The sequence below is a fragment of the Vulpes lagopus genome, chromosome 10 (genome assembly GCF_018345385.1).
Source record: "Vulpes lagopus strain Blue_001 chromosome 10, ASM1834538v1, whole genome shotgun sequence".
Taxonomy (NCBI): Eukaryota; Metazoa; Chordata; class Mammalia; order Carnivora; family Canidae; genus Vulpes; species Vulpes lagopus.
Genome location: NC_054833.1, coordinates 26,132,281 through 26,151,693, shown reverse-complemented (window position 1 = coordinate 26,151,693; position 19,413 = coordinate 26,132,281). Strand labels below are relative to the sequence as shown.

Here is a 19,413-nt window from a genome sequence, read left to right as displayed (position 1 = left end):
TCCCAGGCTGATCCTTCAGCTTTCCTAAGGCCAAATGGTCACAGCTCATGGTCCAAAAGGAGCGTGTATCCAGGGTGGGGTAGGGAAGGACAGCATCATTCTGGAAGTCCCCACCACCATAGATCTTTGTCCACTCCTGTGTCAGTGGACATCTGGGCCCTTTCCGTAATTTGGCAAATGTGGACGTTGCTGCTATAAACACTGGGGTGCAGGTGCCTATTCGAATCACTGCTTGTGTCCTTTGGATAAATACCCAGTAGTGCAATGGCCGGGTCGTAGAGAAGCTCTGGTGCTTCCTCTCTGAGGACCCTCCACACCGATTTCTAGAGTGGCTGCACCAGCCTGCGTTCCCACCAATAGTAAGACGGTTCCCCTTCCTGCGTCCTTGTCATGGACAATTTTTCAAGTTGTTATTCTGTCCCTGGTTCTCACCATTCATCAAGCTGGATATTGAAGAACCCTCCTTTTTTCTAGAAGGTGGCATTATAGCTGAAGTGCATACTTTCTTCCTTGCCATTGAGGGTGGCTTTCTGTGTGTGCTCCCGTCCATCCGAGCTTGCTCTCAAGTCTTACTGGGGAGTGTGTTCAAGGAGCCAGCGGGAGAGTGGGGAGAGGTGTGGGTTTGGCACTGGGCATGCTGTGCGTGCCCTGTATCCTGCAGGCACATCTCCAGGGGCAGTACTCACAGAGGTTCATGGGACTTTCTTTTAAGCAGTCCCTTTAATGGCTTTGAAATTAATCTTCCTTTTCCCCAGTATCTTCCCTCCCTTCAGCGATACAGCCTCCACCTTATTACTCCGGGTGATGCTGAAGACAAATGGGTTTCTGCACTGGTGTCCTGCCTGCGCGAGGTAACCAGGCGTTCACTTACTGACGTCCACTCCTCCCATGGGAGGGGTCGCCTCCACCACACGAATCAGCTATATTCAGCGTTTCCTTAGGAGAGGGACAGCGTCGGGAAAGTTCCTCCAAGTACTTCCACCGCAACTAACTTTTCTCCCCCTCCAATAATGTGCCGGAGTCTCCCTTTGGGAAGCTGGTCTTCTACCGTTTCTGTCTCACATGGGGGTGCCTACTTAGGTCAGTAGTCACCCATTTCTTGCCTGACAGTGATGGGCAGGGTCCATGCTGTCTCCCTGGCTTAGCTGGTTCTGTAGCCCGTATGGAGGTTTGTCTGCTCCTTACCGGCTGCATTGGTAAATGAGGTGCTTCCTGGGTCCCTTTGCTAAGTTCCCAAAGACTTCCTAAGGTGCTTTTTTTCACTTTTTAAAAAAGATTTATTTACTTATTTTATTTATCTTTAAAATAATTTTTTTATTGGAGTTCTATTTGCCAACATATAGCATATCACCCAGTGCTCACGCAGTCACCGCATCCCCCCGCCCACCTCCCCTTCTACCACCTCTTGTTCGTTTCCCAGAGTTAGGAGTCTCTCATGGTCTGTCTCCCCTCGCTGATATTTCCCACTCATTTTCTCTCCTTTCCCCTTTATTCCCTTTCACTGTGTTTTATATTCCCTAAATGAACGAGACCATATAATGTTTGGTTTTTTTGTTTATACATGAAAGTCTAATCCATTGATTAAAAAGGGAGATTAAAAAAAGGAATGTCACAGTGCCATGTTGTTGATGTCACTCCTATGCATTCTGTCTTTCATACCAAATAGTAAAACCAAAGTTTACAAACCAAAATAAAATAACCCTGGCTTTTACATTTACCTATATAAATGGTAGCTATCTTCACCGTCCTTCATTTCTTTGTATGCCTTTGAGTTTCTGTGTAGTGTCTCCATTCCAGCCTGAAGAACTCCCTTTAAGAATTATTTAAGGGCAGATATGCTAGTAAAATATTCCCTTAGTTTTTGTGTATTTGGGACTGTCTTAATTTCTCCTTCATCTGTGCTGGATATATTCTTTATTGGCATATATTTCTTTTATCATGCTGCTTCTGGCTTCCCCATTTATGAGGTAAAATGGACTATGAATCTTGTTGAGAATCTCTTGTGATGAGTCACTCTACTCTTGCTGTTTTCAAGATTCTCTTTGTGTTTGGTTTTCCACAATGTGATTACAATCTTCCTTGATGTGGATCTTTCTTGAGTTTATTCTATTTGGAATATGTTTGGTTTCTTTGTTGTGTATGTTCATGTCTTTCAGAACATTTGGGAAATTGCTGATCTTTATTTCTTCACATAATCTCTCTGCCCCTTTCTCTCACTTTCCTTCTAGGACTCACATTGGGCATGTGCTGATCTTCTTGACCAATAACCTTTAGCTTCTGTTCACTTTTCTTCTTTAATTTACTTTTATGCTTCCCAGTTAGATCATTCAATTCTCCTGTATTCAGGTTTGCTGAGTTTTTTCTTCTGCTTGTTCACGTCTATTCTTATAACCCTCTAGTGAAACTCTTCAGTTAATTTCAGCTTTAAAATTTGGTTCCTTTTGGGCAGCCCCGGTGGCGCAGCGGTTTGGCGTGTGATCCTGGAGGCCCGGGATTGAGTTCCGCGTCAGGCTCCCTGCATCTCCCTCTCCCTCTGCCTGTGTCTCTGCCTCTCTCTCTCTCTCTCTCTCTCTCTCTGTGTCTATGAATAAATAAATAAAATCTTTAAAAAAAATTTGGTTCCTTTTGATACTATCCTGAATCTCTTGATGCTGTTTGGTGCACATCATTCTCCTGGTGTACTTTACTTCTTCGTCCATGGTTTTCCTTAGCTCTTTGAGCATATTTAATGCAGCTTACTTATTATTGTATGATTGAAATATAGTTGATATACAATATTACTTTCAGATGTACAATAGTGATTTATATTTGTACTTCATATTTATATACATTATGAAATGAGCAGCATAAATCTGTCATGAACAAAGTTATTACTGTATTACTGACTATACTCCCTATGCTTTACATCCCCATAGCTGGAATTTTGTACCTGTTAATCCCTTTCACCTATTCCTCCCACTTCCCCTTTTAGCAACCATCAGTTTGTCCTTTGCATTTATGAGTCTGTTTCTGTTTTGTTTTGTTTGTACATTTGTTTTGTGTTTAAGATTCCCCACATAAGTGAAATCACATGGTATTTGCCTTTCTCTAACTTCTTTCACTTAGCATAACATCCTCAAGATCCAACCATGTATTCACAAATGACAAGATATCATTCTCCTTTGTGGCTAAATAATATTCCAGCACACACACACACACACACACACACACACACACACACACTACATTTTCTTTATCCATTCATCTATCCATTCATCTGTTGATGGGCACTTAAACTGCTTCCATATCTTGGTTATTGTAAATAATGCTGCAGTAAACAAAGAGGTGCATGAATGTTTCCAAATTATTGTTTTTGGGTTTTTTTTGGATAAATACCCAAAAGTGGCATTGCTAGATCATATTGCAGTTCTGCTTTTAACTTGTAGAGGAACCTCCATACTGTTTACCATAGTAGCTGCTCCAAGTTTTCACTCCCACCATCAGTACACAAGGCCTCCCTTTTCTCCATATCCTTGCCAACACTTTCATTTCTTGTCTTTTTGATTCTAGCCATTCTCCTGGATGTGAAGTGATATCTCACTGCTTTTGATTTACGGTTCCCTGACGATGAGTCCTGTTGAACATCGTCTATGTGTATGTCAACCATCTGTATGTTTTCTTTGAAGTTTCTGCTCAGCTCTTCTGCCAATCTTGTTTCTTCAGTGTTGATTTGTGTGAGTTCTTTATATATCTTGGATATTAACCCCTTATTGATTGGATATATTATTTGCATATTCTTCCATTCAGTAGCCACTTCTTTAAAAAATTTACGTAGTCTCTACGCTCAATATGGGACTTGAACTCATGACTCCTAGATCAAGAGTTGCATGTTCCGCTAACTGAGCCACCCGCTCAGGGCACCCGCTAACTGATGCCCTTCAGTAGCCCTTTTTAATTTTAATTAACTAATTGATTTTTATTTGAGAGAGAGAGAGAGCACACATGGCAGGGGAGAGGGAGAGAATCCCAAGCTGACTGCCCACTAAGCATGGAGCCCAGCACATGGCTCCGTCTCATCACCCTGTAATCACAACCAAAGCCAAAATCAAGAGTTGTGTGCTTAACTGATGGAGTCACCCAGGTGCCCCTCAGTAGCCCTTTTTAAAATTAAGTTTTTAATTCCACTATAGTTAACATACAGTGTTATATTAGTTTCAGGTGTACAATATAGTGATTCAACAATTCCATGCATCACCCGGTGCTCATCATGACAAGTGTACCCCTTATCTCTACCACCTGTTTAACCCATTCCCCCCCCCAACACCTCCCCTCTGGTGACCATCAGTTTGTTTTCTATAGTTAAGAGTCTGTTTCTTGGTTTGTCTTTTTTCTTTGCTTATTTGTTTTCTTTCTTAAATTCCACATTTGAGTGAGATCATATGGTACTTGTCTTTCTCTGACTTAGTTCACTTGGCATTATACTCTCTAGCTCCTTCCATGCCCTTACTAAGATTTCATTCCTTTTTTTCCTTAAGATAATTAAAAAATATATTTAATTTATTTATTCATGAGAGACACAGAGAAAGAGAGGCAGAGACACAGGCAGAGGGAGAAGCAGGCTCCATGCAGGGAGCCCAACGTGGGACTCGATCCCGGGTCTCCAGGATCACACCCTGGGCTGAAGGCGGCGCTAAACCGCTGAGCCACCTGGGCTGCCCATGATTTCATTCCTTCTTATGGCTGAATAAAATTCCATTGTATATATTCACCACATCTTTTTTTTTTTTTAATCCATTCATCTATTGATGGACACTCGGGCTACTTCCATAGCTTGGCTATTGTAAATAATGTTGCTATAAACATAAGGGAGTATGTATCCATTTGAATTTGTGTTTTTGTGTTCTTTGGGGTAAATTCCAGTATTGCAATTGCTGGGTCATAGAGTAGCTCTATTTTCAACTTTTTGAGGAACCTCAACACTATTTCCCACAGTGGCTGCACCAGTTTGCATTACTACCAATAGTACATGAGAGCTTTTTCTCCACATCCTCACCAACACCTGTTTCATGTGTTTTTAATTTTAGCCATTCTGACAGGCGTGAGGTGATATCTCACTAAAATTTTGATTTGCATTTCCCTGATGATTTGTGATGTTGAGCATCGTCTCTTGGGCATTTGCATGTCGTCTTTAGAGAAATGTCTGTTCAGATCTTCTGCCCATTTTTAAATTGGACTTTGGTCTTTGGGTGCTATATCAGTTCTTTATATATTTTAGATACTAACCCTTTATTAGATATGTCATTTGGAAATACCTTCTTTCATTCAGTAGGTTGTCTTTTAGTTTTGTTGTTTTCTTCGCTGCACAGAAGCTTTTTATTTGGTGTAGTCCCAATAGTTTATTCTTTCGTTAATTTCTCTTGCCTCAGGAGACATATCTAGAAAAACGTTGCTATGGCTAATGTCAGAGAAATTATTGCCCATGTTCTCTTCTAGGATTTTTTATGTTTTCACATCTCACATTAAAGTCTGTAATCCATTTTGAATTTATTTGGGGGTAAGTTGTAAGAAAGTGGTCCAGTTTCATTCTTTTGCATGTAGCCACCCAGTTTTTCCAGCACCATGTTTTGAAGAGACTTTTTCGCATTGGATATTCTTTCCTGCTTTGTTGAAGATGAGTTGACCATAGAATTGAGGGTGCATTTCTGGGTTCTCTGTTCAGTTCCACTGATCGAGGTATCTCTTTTTCTGCCAGTATTTTGATTACTACAAGCTTGCAGTATAACTTGAAGTTATACTTCAAGCTTGTGATACATCCAGTTTTGTTTTACTCTTTCAAGATTACATTAGATATTAGGGATCTTTTGGGGGATCTGTATGGAACATACAGATTTTAGAGCTGTTTGTTACACTTCTGTGAAAAATGCTGTTGGTATTTTGATAGGGATTGCATTAAATCTGTAGATTGCTTTGGGGAGTATAGATATTTTAACAATGTTTGTTTTTCCAATCCATGAGCATGGAATGGCTTTCCATTTCTTTGTGTCATCTTCAGTTTCTTTCATTAATGTTTTATAGTTTTCAGAGTACAGGTCTTTCATTTCTTTGGTTAGGTTTATTCCTAGGTATCTTACTTTTTTCAGTGCAATGGCAATTGAGATTGTTTTTATCTTCTCTTTCTGCTATTTCATTATTAGTATAGAAATTCAACAGACTTCTGTACATTGATTTTGTATTTTGCAAGTTTACTGAATTAGTTTCTCAGTTCTAACAGTTTTTGGTGGAATCTTTCAGGTTTCCTATATGGAGTATCATGTTACCTGCAAACAATGAAAGTATGAGTTCTTCATTAATAATTTCGATGCCTTTTCTTTCTTTTTGTTGTACTACTGAGGCTACGACTTACAGTATTATGTTGAATAAAAGTGGTAAGAGTGAAAACAGTATGGAGGTTCCTCAAAAAGTTAAAAATAGAGCTACCGTATGACCTAGCAATTGCACTACTGGGGATTTACCCCAAAGGACACAGTGATTTCAGGGAGTATGTGCACCCCAATGTTTATAGCAGCACTGTCCACAACAGCCAAAATATAGAAAGAGCCCAGATGTCCATCAACTGATGAATGGAAAAAGATGTAGTATATAAAATGGAATAGTACTCATTCATTAAAAGAATGAAATCTTGCCATTTACAACGACACGGATGGAACTAGAGGGTATTATGCTAAGCGAAATAAGTCAATAGGAGAAAGGCAAATACTATATAATTTCACTCATATGTGTAATTTAAGAAATAAAACTGATGAACATAGGGGATGAAATGAGATGAAAACAGAGAGGGAGGCAAAGCTTAAGTGACTATTCTACACGGAATAGAGTGGCTGGAGGGGAGGTGGGTTTTGGGAATGGGTGATGGGCCTTAAGGAGGGCCCTTGATGGAATGAGCCCTGGGTGTTGTATGCAACCGATGAATCACTGAATTCTACCCCTGAAACTAATAATACACTATATGTTAACTAACTTGAATTTAAATAAAACAAAAAATAGTGAGAGTGGACTTCCTTGTCTTATTCCTGACCTTAGGGTAAAAGCTTTCAGGTTCTCCCCATTGGAGTACGATGTTCACTGCAGGTTTTGTTACACCTTTCTTATGTTGGGGTACATTTCCTCTAACCTTACTTTGTTGAGGGTTTTTACCATGAATGGATGTTGTACTTTGTCAGACGCTTTTTCTGGATCTATTGAAATGATCATATGGTTTTTATCCTTTCTCTTCTTGATGTGATGTACCATATTGACTGATTCACAAATACAGCCTTTGTTTTAACAGAGTCACCTTAAATTCCTGAAGCAAAAGAAAAAAAATACATTATCCTCCCCCTAAAATACACTTTCAGTTTTTGGTTGTTTGCAGGCTGGATGCTTAGCTAGGCTTTTATTAATTCTGCTTTAGCTTTCACTTCCTGAATGACTGGAGCATGAATTACAGTCAGAAGTGAAAGACTGGGGTATTGTATGGCTCTTTCTGAGCATGTAACCCATCCTGGGCATGCATATGGACTTCTTGATTTCCTGACACATGTAGGAGCTTTTAACTGGCCCTCCCCCACCCTTTTACCTCCTTTTTGGTCTTTCCATTGCTTGCTGTAGGTTGCCATGCCAGTAGTTTTGCTCTTGTGTGCTTTAGGCAAATGCCCAAACGCCACTCCTTGCTCCAGTCCCTCAGGGGGTCATTGGAAAGATCCCAAGACACATCCTCATGTCAGTGTGAATAGAGTCTGCTAGTCCTCCCTCTGGCACTTCCAACCTGCACCACAAATTCATACTGCTGTCTTCATGACTGCCAGCAATGTGGGGAATGGGAGACTCTAAGCAGGAAATTCAAGATGCCACAACACTCTCTTATTGCAGGGGCAGCTTCTTTTTTTTTTTTTTTTTTAAAGATTTATTTGAGGGATCCCTGGGTGGCGCAGCGGTTTGGCGCCTGCCTTTGGCCCAGGGCGCGATCCTGGAGACCCGGGATCAAATCCCACGTCGGGCTCCCGGTGCATGGAGCCTGCTTCTCCCTCCGCCTGTGTCTCTGCCTCTCTCTTTCTCTCTGTGACTATCATAAATAAATAAAAAAATTAAAAAAAAAAAAAGATTTATTTGAGAGGAAGAGTCTGTGAGAGAGACAGCACAAGTGGGGAGGAGTGTCAGAGGGAAAGGGAGAAGCAGACTCCATACTGAGCTGGGAGCCCCATGTGGGAGCCCCAGCACCCTGGGATCATGACTTGAGTAGAAGGCAGATGCTTAACCCGCTGAGCCACCCAGGTGTCCACGAATCACTTTTCAACTCAGTCTTTGATGGGCTTTTCTACACAACACCGCTCTCTGTTCTCCTAGAGAGTTTGTGATACACAATTTCTTAAAAGAGCACTCTCCACTATCATCCCCAGAAATCCACTCCCAGCCTCTGACACCCGTACACAAGCAATGACAAACATCATAACTGACATATTGGCCACTGGTGATTGTCGTATGAATCCCAATTTTTCAACAAAATACGGAAAAATATACATCTAATGATTGGCAATATGTGGGATGTATTTTTCTTAGAAACCAGATGAGGAAATGATTACTTTGGCTAACGTGGGGCACAGGAAGCAACAGAAAGGCACCATTTTGATAGGGCAAGAGAGTTGATGGCTAGGCAAGCAGTCAAGGAGGAGCCCTGTCATCAGAACCACCTGCATCATGCTCAGGGGAGTAGGCAGGTCTGTAGGATATTCAGAATTGAGTCACATGTCAGTTGCTTGTGGTAGGAAATGGATTTTAAAAAGTGGGCAGTGGAGAGATCATGCTTGAGACGTGAAACACTATTGTCTTGGCAAAGAACTTTTCAGAAGATTCTGAGGAACAGAGTAATGTAACATCTTCCTCTACAAAGTCCTCTTGGAGGGCATGTGAGGCATGTGTAGGACTATGAGATGTGTGGCTCTGCAAGTGAGCCAGAAGTGCCACGAAGGGGTGGCCGAGGAGCTGGACTGAGGCAGGGAGGAGGGAGACAGGACAGACAAATTCCCACAGGATAACTGGGGAATAAGTCCCCTTGAGAAGACAGGCTGGGAAGACAAACCACATCTCCTTCGTGTTTTTACTATTGGGAATGTGAGCAAATATATGGCAAGTTGGACAAGTGACCCACATAATCAAATACTTGTTCTCAGCTCTGTCTGTTTAATCTGGGGGCTTGGTCTCCTAAATCACAGAGGCTGAGGTGAATGCAGAAATGTTTACCTGTCACAGTAGGTTTTTAATAAAATACGTAGGATTTAACAGCACCAAAGTTGGGGCCCCCAACACACATGGACCTTGTGTTTTTACTATTTTGGCCCTGGTCTTGCCTTTTCAAAATTAATACATTTGGAATAAGGTTTACCCAAAAAACTCTGTATTTATAACCTCACTATTGTCTAACATAAAACACATAAAAATATACCATGAAGTTAAAAGTAGCCGAAGGGTAGGTCATCGAAATGTATATCCTGTGATAGTTGAGAATGATAACCTCAAGAGGGCGCTAAAGTCAGCAAGTCTCTTTCCCCTAGAAACTTCATTTTCACATTTTCACATTTTAGCACTACTCACAAACCACTTGCGCGGTTCAGGCTAATTGGGAAGAGACCTGTTCTTGGGCCACATCTGGTGCCATATGAAGAAGCATCCACAGCTGATCCCTCATTAGAACGGAGTTATGGTCACGGGGTTGTGAAGGCAGAGGAGGGAATCCGAGCAACTTTCTAACCCCGACCGTGCTCAGAAATACTAGAGCATACCGAAAATTTTAAGCATTTCCGGCTCCTGAATTTCTAAAAGACTGATGTGCTTAGAAAGTCCACAGGGAGCGGCCTCCTCCGCACATCTCAGCTGTGCTCAACACAAGGAGTGTCCCCCTAAACCCCGGAGTCCAAAGCTTCCAGTGTTAAAGGAATGCTCTCTGCTGTGATGCCTTCTCTGGGCAGTTCTGCTCAGAATACAAAGACTCAAGAAGGCTCAGGTCCTCACTTGAAACAGGTCCCTGACAATGAGAAAAAAGGAAGAACAACTCAGTCTTTACCTTGAAAAAGTTTACAGTCGAGCTCAGAAAAGGGCAGAAAGTGGACACTTGAAGAAAGGACCATGAACAACTACTGCAAAAAAAAAAAAAAAAAAAAAAAAAAGCTAAACTTTTATTATTTAAAAAAGTGATTTGCTTGGGGTGCCTGAGGGGCCCAGCGGTGACCCGTGTGCCTTCTACTCAGGTCGTCACCCCGGGTCCTGGGACCTGCTTCCCCCTTGGCTCCCCGCTGGTGCTCTCTCGTCCTGTCTTTCCCCTTCAAATAAATAAAAGCTTTTAAAATAAGAAAAGTAATTTGCCTCAAGATGTCACGACCAATCCATACTTCGCTAGTCTGCGACCTCTCCCTCTCGGAAAACGGAAACACTGGAACCCAAAAGTGATCACTAATCAGTGCCCGACGCATCTGACAAACGTTGGCGGAGCATCTCCTCCCAGCTGCCGGGCTCGGCCTGGCGTCGGGGCCACTGGCCCGCTGCGGGGCGACCCTGAGCGACTCCTCGCGCCCGAACCTCCAACTGGAGGCCGCTCCGCGCAGCCGCGGGGCCTAACGGAGGAGGAGCGGAGGGAGCGGTAGGCCCCGGGCGCGCCCCGGGTCGCCGAGCTCACCCCGCACAGGTTCAGCCGGCATCGCGTCTACACCGCACGCGCCCGCCAAGTCATGCCAGACCCACGCGTCAGTCCTCGTGGCACTGCCACTCCCCGGGGCGGTGCCAGAAGCCACCTGCGGGCTGACCTGTGGGCCGTGCGGGGGCGCGAGAGGCTCCGCGGCGGCGGCGAGGGCAGGGCCAGGTACGCACGAGGAGCGAGGCCGTGTTTCCCCGCGGACACGGACACGGCATCCACGGGGTGGGCGGCACGGGGTCCCGCGGGGGGGCTGGCCATGCTCGCCCCGGCTGCCCGAGACTCCGCCACCAAGGCCACTGCGTCCGGTGTCCACGCGGCCTCCGGTGCGGAGATGCCCCGGCGCCTGAACACCCACAGCTTTGGATCCCGAAGGCTCCTGGGGTGCCGCGCACCCACCAGGGCCGTCACCCAGCACGCCGCCAGCAGGTGGCAGCGCCCAGGGGCGAGGGAGACGTGGGGGGGCACGAAGGGGGGAGCACGGAGAGGGGCGGGGCGGGGAGAGCACGAGGAGGGTAGAGGTGGGGGGAGCCCGGGGAGGGGCGGGGCGGGGAGAGCACGAGGAGGGTAGAGGTGGGGGGAGCACGGAGAGGGGCGGGGCGGGGGGAGCACGGGGAGGGGCGGGGGAGCATGGGGAGGGGCGGGGCGGGGAGAGCACGAGGAGGGTAGAGGTGGGGGGAGCACGAGGAGGGGAGGGGCGGGGCGGGGGGAGCACAGAGAGGGGCGGGGCGGGGAGAGCATCAGGAGGGTAGAGGTGGGGGGAGCACGGGGAGGGGCGGGGGGGGAGCATGGAGCGGGGTGGGGCGGGGGGGAGCACAGAGAGGGGCGGGGCGGGGGGAGCACGGGGAGGGTAGAGGTGGGAGCACAGAGGGGCATGGGAGCACGGAGAAGGGCGGGGCCGGAGGAGCACGTGGGTCTCGCGGGAGAGGGGGGACACGAAGAGGGGTGTGGGGGAGCACTGAGGGGAGCATTAGGAGGGGAAGGGTGGGCGGCACGGGGTCCCGCGGGGGGGCACAGGGGGCACGGGGGAGCGCTGGTGGGAGCACGAGGGGCGGGGTGAGGGACCTGGAGGTCCCGCGGGGTCACAGGAGAGGGGCGTGGGGGGGCACCGGGGGGCACGGCGAGGGGAGGGGCGCGGCACGGGGTCCCGCGGGGTCGCTGTGCCCGGAAGCTCCGGCCGCGGTCCCCGAGGCTTCCAGCGGCGGCGAGGGCCAGAGGGGGCCGGGGTTGCCGGGAGCGCGCTCAGCAGCCTCGGCCCCGCCAGCGTCCGCCCCGCCCCGCCCCGCCCCGCCAGCCTGCGCTCCGGCCGCGCCGCGGGGTCCGCGTTCCGAGGTCGGGGCGGCGGGGCCGGCAGCCACCGGGAGGCGGCGCGGGGCGGGGCGGGGCCGGGGCGCGGGCAGGGGGAGGGTCCTTCCCAGCAGCGGCGCCGGGGCCGGGGCCGGGGCCGGGGCCGGGGCCGGGACCGGGGCCGGGGCCGGGGCGGGGCGGGGCCGGGCCGGGGGGCGGGGGGCGCTCCCGGCCGCGGCCTCCCGCAGACCCCCTCCCGCGGCCCCGGGGCGCCCCCGCGGGGCCGGGGCCGGGGCCGGGGCCGGGGCCGGGCCGGGCCGGGCCGGGGCGGGGCGAGCGCGTCAGCCCGGGTAGAAAAGGCGGCGGGGCCGGCGCGGGAGCCGACAGGCGCGCTTGCCCGGGGAGCTCGGCCCGACGCCGCCATGAGCGCCGCGCTCTTCAGCCTGGACGGCCCGGCGCGCGGCGTGTCCTGGCCCGCGGAGCCCGCGGCCTTCTACGAGGCGGGCCGCGCGGGGAAGCCGGGCCGCGGGAGCGAGGCGGGGGGCGCGGCGGAGCCGGGCGCCGCGGGCCCCGCCATGTACGACGACGAGAGCGCCATCGACTTCAGCGCCTACATCGACTCCATGGCCGCGGTGCCCACCCTGGAGCTGTGCCACGACGAGCTCTTCGCCGACCTGTTCAACAGCAACCACAAGGCGGGCGCGGGGGGCGCGGGGGGCGCGGCGGGCGCCGGCGGCCTGGAGCTGCTGCCCGGCGGCCCCGCGCGCGCCCCGGGCCCGGGCCCCGCCGCGCCGCGGCCGCTCAAGCGCGAGCCCGACTGGGGCGCGGGGGACGGCGACGCGGCGGGCTCGCTGCTGCCCGCGCAGGTGGCCGCGTGCGCGCAGACGGTGGTGAGCCTGGCGGCCGCGCAGCCCACGCCGCCCACGTCGCCCGAGCCGCCCCGCGGCAGCCCCGGGCCCAGCCCCGCCGGCGCCGCGCGGGACAAGACTGCGGGCAAGCGGGGCCCGGACCGCGGCAGCCCCGAGTACCGGCAGCGGCGCGAGCGCAACAACATCGCGGTGCGCAAGAGCCGCGACAAGGCCAAGCGGCGCAACCAGGAGATGCAGCAGAAGCTGGTGGAGCTGTCGGCCGAGAACGAGAAGCTGCAGCAGCGCGTGGAGCAGCTCACGCGGGACCTGGCCGGCCTGCGGCAGTTCTTCAAGCAGCTGCCCAGCCCGCCCTTCCTGCCGCCCGCCGCGGCCGCCGACTGCCGGTGACCCGCCGGCCCGCGCGGGCTCCCCAACGACCGATACCTCAGGCCCCGCGGCCGCCGCCGCCGCCGCCGCCGCCGCCGCCGCCCCGCGGAAGCTCCGGACTCTTGGCCCTTAAGTTATTTTTGCACCGGGAGCTTGTGGACGCCTCCCTGCGGACGCAGCTAAGGTCCATGTGTCTGTAAGCAGAAGGACTCTCCGGACAAGCCCCTGTATTGTAGATAAGACGAAGCGACGGAGCATGCTCACTTTTTTATATTAATTTTTACGGTATTTGTACGAATAAAGCAGCATTTACACCCAGCCCCGACTCCTGTGTTCGCCCGGGGCACGTTCAGCGCCGAGGCCGGGAGGGGCCCCAGCTCCGCGCGCCCCCAGGACACCCGGCGACCCGGCTGCGGCCGACCTAGCGCGCTCCTGGACGGCGGCGGCCTCCTTCCCCGCCCCGGGGCGCTGCAGCTGGAGCTGGGGGGGCTCGGGGAGCTGGAGGGGCTCGGGAACAGGAGCCCAGGGCGCCCCGGCGCGGCCGCTCGGGGCAGCGGGGCGGCGCGGACCTGCGGGCCGACTGGACACCCCCCCCTGCTCTCCGGGGGCCTTGCTTTCACTTTCCTCATGTGCTGCTTCCAGCACATTTTTAAAGGGGCTGTGAACACAGAATAGCCAAGGCCGAGAGCCGCGGCGACCCCCACCCTGCCCCGAGGAGGAACAGCCTTGCTTCCTCCCAGCAGAGCGGGCGCTAGGCACTCTTTCCTGCTCCGACCGGCCAGGTCTGCGTTAGGTCAGTAGCCGTGGCCTAATCAGGACGATGCTATGATAAGGGAGGAAACAAAATCTCTGTGGTCTAACGTATCGATCGCTTTATGTTCACTTAAACCTCTGCCAACAAAGCGAATGATCCGCAGTCGCCCCTCTTGAATCTGCACCCAGCATGATGCCCAGGCCTCCCCTGACCTACCTGTGCCTCTTCAGCACAGCCATAACCACGGCAGGTACGTTATCTCCACTTTATGGGTAACCGTCTTTTTACCTCGACATAGTGCCCCAGAACATTTTCCCCAAAAACACTGAACCGCAGAATGCTTCTGTTGGCCACGTATGGTGCAGCAGAACAGTACGGTCTCAGCTTGGCAGGGTCGTCTTTGGGACAGTGTTAAATAACTATAAGAAAAACATGTTGAATCATGGTAATAAGCATTTAAAAATGACAAGTTAACAGATTTTTTTTTCTTGCTGTTTTAATATTACTGCCTGAGATGAAATCCAAAATGATGACCTCAGGTTTATTTCAGTTTTAATAACATGTTCTTAATTTTGCAAAATGGCAAAAATATAACTAGAAAAAAAGTATTCTGATGTATAGTTTACTAACATATGCCCCAGAAATCACTGAGTTCCATTTCAAAAGCATACAATACACTTGCTCTGCCCACAGTTAACAAATAACTACCTAAGCCACTACCACCTCCACCACCAGGGCGACTGTATGGCAAAGTTCATAGATCCTATGGCCGCGGGCAGTGTCCCGAAGAGGCTCTTCCTGTACTCAGGAGCTCGATTTCCTCCAATCCAATGCAGCTAGCCGGGTGGGTGGTGATGGACTGGACAAAACAATTCAACGGCCCCACCTCCTTCCCGAGGACACTCTTCACTTCGTAACTCTGCAGTGATAGAAGGCACGCTGGTTAAAGCAAATAGAGCTGGCCCTGGACGTTCTGTTCCCAACAACAAAGAACACCAAAGAGCAGAGCAGAAGGTCCTTTCCTCAGTCTGTGACCTTCCACTTTTCAAATGGTAAGAATAACATGGATAAAGAAAAATGCTAAGGGCTTGATAAAAGCTCTATTATGGCAAATGAAGGAAGTCCTTTTTCTGATGTTTGTTAGTGGATGCATCGACAAGCATGTCCCAGCTGGCTGTCCTAGGAGAGGAACTGGGTACAGACATACAAAGGGACAGGCCCTGTTCTCTAGCAGGAAGACTGGGGGCTGGGCACGCGTCATGCTTGCAGCTGTCTCCCACTTCCTTTGGGACACTTCCCCAATCTAGCAACACTTCTGGTCAAAGGATTTCCTGGTACTTTGCCCCAAGCCTCCCTCTTTAATAGGATCCCACTTCTTCTACAGTAACACTGAGCTAAAAATTGTCTCTATGTCATAAAGAGCTTTTTCTTCACATTGTTTGATGAGTATCTTACGCTGGGCAGGCTTCATCTCTAGATGAGAACTCGGGGCACTGGACAGCGGGGGTACCAGATGACCACACCAGGAAGGTACGCAGGCCCCCCGTGGTCTCCAACCTCAACATTTTCTTCCTGGGGTGGGGCTGAAAATAAAGAGCGGCTCCACTGTGTCGCGATAAAGCACATCTGTGGCTTTACCAGAGACAGAAGCCCAGAAGGTACTGCATTCTTTCAGAGACCCCTCTGCTGCCAGTTGCAGAGCAGTCTCGGGGGGTACCTCACTTCTCTGTGCAAGACACCTGACACGTTCTCTGTTCAGTAGGTTTTAGCTCACCTGTTCCAGCATTACTGCGTCTTGACAAGAGGGACTGAGGCTGGAGGCTCCCACATGTCCAAAGTTGGCACATGTCTGCGGCTCCGTGGTGCCCTCCCATCAAGGATGGGCACCTCACTGCTCTCCCCTTGGATACTGGGCTGGGCTCAGTGACTGCGTCTTCATGCATGTCATGAAGAGCGTGGTGGAGGGGAGACTGCGAGCGTCCCCAGCTTGGTCAGGACAGTGCCCAGCCTTTGCCTGCCTGTCCCGGGGCCCACACACATGCCCTGAGGGAATCCAGACTGCGTGGTGTCTGGCCGGAGCCCGGGAAGGGCCAGGCAACAGGAGTACGAGAGCCGGCGAGGGGCTGAAGGGCATGGAGTCTCAGCCCGCCTTCGGGGTGCCAGCGGACGTCCTGCGGGGCAGAGGCGAGCTGTCCGGGCTGACCCCTCCCGAACCGCAGGTCCGCGTGCGGAGTGAGGGTGCGGGCAGTGAGCTTTGGGCCCGCCTGTTGTGGAGCAGCTCAGATCAATGTGGGATGTGAGCCCAGCCCTGACGCCCAACCACGGTGATCACTCTGCTTTCCTGTCCTTTAAGTCCAATAGGATCTGCAGAGTCCAGGCTGCTTTGCTGAAGTCAAGGAAGGTCAGCAGAGCGGCTTAATGGGGGGCGCGGGGAGTCGGAGTTGTCATCCCAACAAGTGAGGAGACACGTGGCCTGCCTCCGCCCGGCTCGCTTATCAGGGGCCTGACCTGAACAGCTGGCGGAGTGCCGGGCGCCGGTGAGGAGCCCCCGCGGGCCACGCAGAGCGGGGTCGCCGTCCAGGCCCGGGGGCCTAGGTGGCCGGCGGGTCCCTGCTGCCTCCTACCACCGCAGCCAGCCTCACGTCCGCGTGTGGCCGAGCACAAGGCCCAGGCACTCCCACCCTCCCTCGGGGTAAAAGTACAGAATTCGAACTTGAAAACGTCAGCAACACGTCATCTCTTTTTACCACGTCACGTTTTGCGGCTAAAGTTTATAATAACCATGTCATAGCCAATCCCTTTTCTTCCCCGAAAGCTAAGGAAACAAACTCCCAATTTCCTATCACCGTCCGTGACAGTCGAGAAATGACATTCCAACAGCAGCAAACCCCACTGCTCTCCGATCTGCGGCGTGAGCACACTGAGGTTCAGCCCCTGGACGTCCTGTTCCACCTCTGGGGCCCAGAGCCACCGCTCTCGTGGGAAGCCTCCTGCGAGTCCTCGGCTTTTGGCCAATGGGCTGTCTCCGCCCGGAAACAGTCCGCATCGCGGGGGGAACACTCGTGCTCACGCCGCGCGTACCCACGTTCCAGCAGCAACCTGCGGGCCCGGTGGGGGCCTCGATCACCCACTGTGACAACCCGGGGGACGAGCCGCGGCACCTCCAGGCCTACAGCTACCCTGACTCAACAGGCGTCAGCTCCGGTGGGGGAGCACCCCGCAACGTGCCCTCTGTGCCCCTCAGCCCGAGCACGGACATGCATAGCACACACCGGTCACACCCGTGGGCAAACCCGCCCGCACTCACACACACACCCCCACACACACCCTCGTGAGCCCTTCGTAGGTAAGCTCAGCAGATGCGCGGACTGGAGGTAAGAATGTTCTGTGAGGCAGGTACAAGTCAGCCTCAGGCAGAGGGCAACCGAGCGAGGAGGGGGGATCTCTGCATGGCCCCTCTTGGTCTCCGGGCCCCTGCAGGGAGGCCGGGCGCTCCAGGCCAGGGCACGGCTGGAGGCTTCCCGGAGGAAGCACCAGGCTGCTCTTCTGGGGGCCTGCGAGGGCCCAGCTGGGGCCACCCGAGGACGTGCCTCTGCTGCGGGGACTACAGGCGGCGACACCCATCCCAAGGGCTTCTGTTTAGGTTGTGGACTTGGTTCATTTGCTAAGTGCTCCCCTTAAGCAGGAGTTTTCCCCAATACTATCCCCCAACTTTTCCATGGGAATACCTTCCCCAATCACCGGGATCTGCCATCCTTAGCACCTGTTGAAAGCCCCCTCCAATCCAGGAGCCGTGCCCTACCCGGCATCACGCCCTTCTTTCTTCTTCCTGTCCCACCTCGAAGGCTAAGAGACGAGGTGACAAGGGACCGTCAACAGGCACCACTGTCTCATCAGGCATTAGACACACGAGCTCCAGGAAGAACAGGGACCTCTGTCACACCTCCCCTACTGTTAGGTGGTCACCTGTGGATGACGCTGTGCCCGACAAAGACTGTGACTGTGAGTGCTGCGCTCCTGCTTCCTGGTGGGACAATGTGGACTGAGCATCGCTGGGTAACATGTGACAACAGAGCTGAGCACAGTTCTCCATCCGTGATTATAGTGATCTGCTTATATTTTAGTTGTGAACCATCAGGGCATATTGGCTCCTAACCCCTCCTCTGGCCTGATCTGAACACCAGCCCCTACACTGAACCAGCCCCACACATACAGGTTTGGTGCTGGGCCGGGGAGTCACTGAGGGCTCTAGGGAGCTATGCCCTGGCTGCTGGGCTTTCTCCCAGGGAGGGAGCCAGAAACTCTTTTTAGAACTCCACAGGCAGCTCCACCCGAAAATCAAGGTTGGAAACTATAGTCAGACCAGTGATCTTCACGGATTTATCCACATTCCAATTTAACCCCAACTCTGAGAGCCATGGTTTTGAGGAATGAGTGCAAATGGCTGCTCCGCCTCCTCCTGCTGCCAACCCTCCTAAGGGCAGGGCTGGAGGCATGGAGACAGGGAGCCGGGAGCCCCCGGCGCCTCCAGAGGATGCATGACATCAGCCTCACGTTCTGACTGCCATGGGGCCAGGGGACCCATCAGAAGGCTCTGCAACTTCACCACAGCCTCCCCGGCTGGCCCACGTCGGCTACTTGGGTATGTGCACCCTAGTCCTGGCTCCCGGGGGCTATGCCCTGGCGTCACCCTAGTGGTCAGCCCCAGGGCTCTTCTCTGGGGTTCGGCGATTCCACAGGCCACTTGTGGTGCTTTTAAATGGTTCTGAGAAGACAGAGGTGGCACCTCAAGGACAGAGCTCCCTTGTTTACGAGGGGCATATTTCACAAGGAAGAAACTGTCTCTAGACCGTAAGTCATATATATTTAGGTGGTGGTTTTCTTGGAGGAGCACACCAGTTTACTAAGCCTCACACCATAGTAACTCTCAGGGCAGGCAAAACAGTTCTGAGAAATAATGGTCAAGTTTCCAGTTACTCAGACTCTGGAATACCCAGCAATTAAAAAACACAGAATGTGTGTCTCAGATATTTGTGTTCTATTAACATGAATCACGACTGTAGCCCTTGAGATGCTGCTGGCCTTCCGACCATCAAAGCCAGGGGGGCAGATTCACGCATCTGCTGCAAGGCTGTTCAGGAAGTCACCTCAATTCCAAAAAGGAAAGGCTCTCACGAGGAGACACAGGTACCTGCCAGGGAACGACGGCAGGAAGACTTGTGCACGTGCCGTGTACACTAGACACTAAGCCCACACGCGACTGCATCGTGCCCTTTGTTGTAAGTGAAAGTTCACGGGACAGGCGGCTGCACCTGGAGATGATCCACCAACGTGGGGCTGAGGAACACCGGGGCGCGCGCCTGGGCTGCACTCGCTGGACTTACCCCATCTTCGCAGGCGGCCAAGCTCAGGAGTGAAGCAATGCTGGTCTGGGACAG

General features: G+C 51.8%; 2 protein-coding genes across 3 annotated transcripts in view; one reads left to right on the top strand and one right to left on the bottom strand.

The window, feature by feature from the left end:
• Positions 1 to 12,306: 12,306 nt before the first annotated feature.
• On the top strand, positions 12,307 to 13,384 carry CEBPD (CCAAT enhancer binding protein delta). The gene has a single exon (XM_041770166.1). It carries the CDS (start codon positions 12,409 to 12,411, stop codon positions 13,240 to 13,242), a length of 834 nt encoding a protein of 277 aa, XP_041626100.1. The 5' UTR covers positions 12,307 to 12,408; the 3' UTR covers positions 13,243 to 13,384.
• A 72-nt stretch (positions 13,385 to 13,456) lies between these two features.
• The window catches only part of SPIDR (scaffold protein involved in DNA repair), a 436,460-nt gene continuing 430,503 nt past the window's right edge, over positions 13,457 to 19,413 (bottom strand). Inside the window, exons 19-20 of one of the 2 annotated variants that reach the window (XM_041770165.1) lie at positions 19,360 to 19,413; positions 13,457 to 14,894 (exon numbers count right to left, since the gene is read on the bottom strand). In XM_041770165.1, coding sequence (XP_041626099.1) covers positions 14,739 to 14,894; positions 19,360 to 19,413 — 210 coding nt within the window. In that variant the 3' untranslated portion in view covers positions 13,457 to 14,738. The remainder of the gene's footprint in view (positions 14,895 to 19,359) is intronic. The other variant, XM_041770164.1, reaches the window with a different exon arrangement.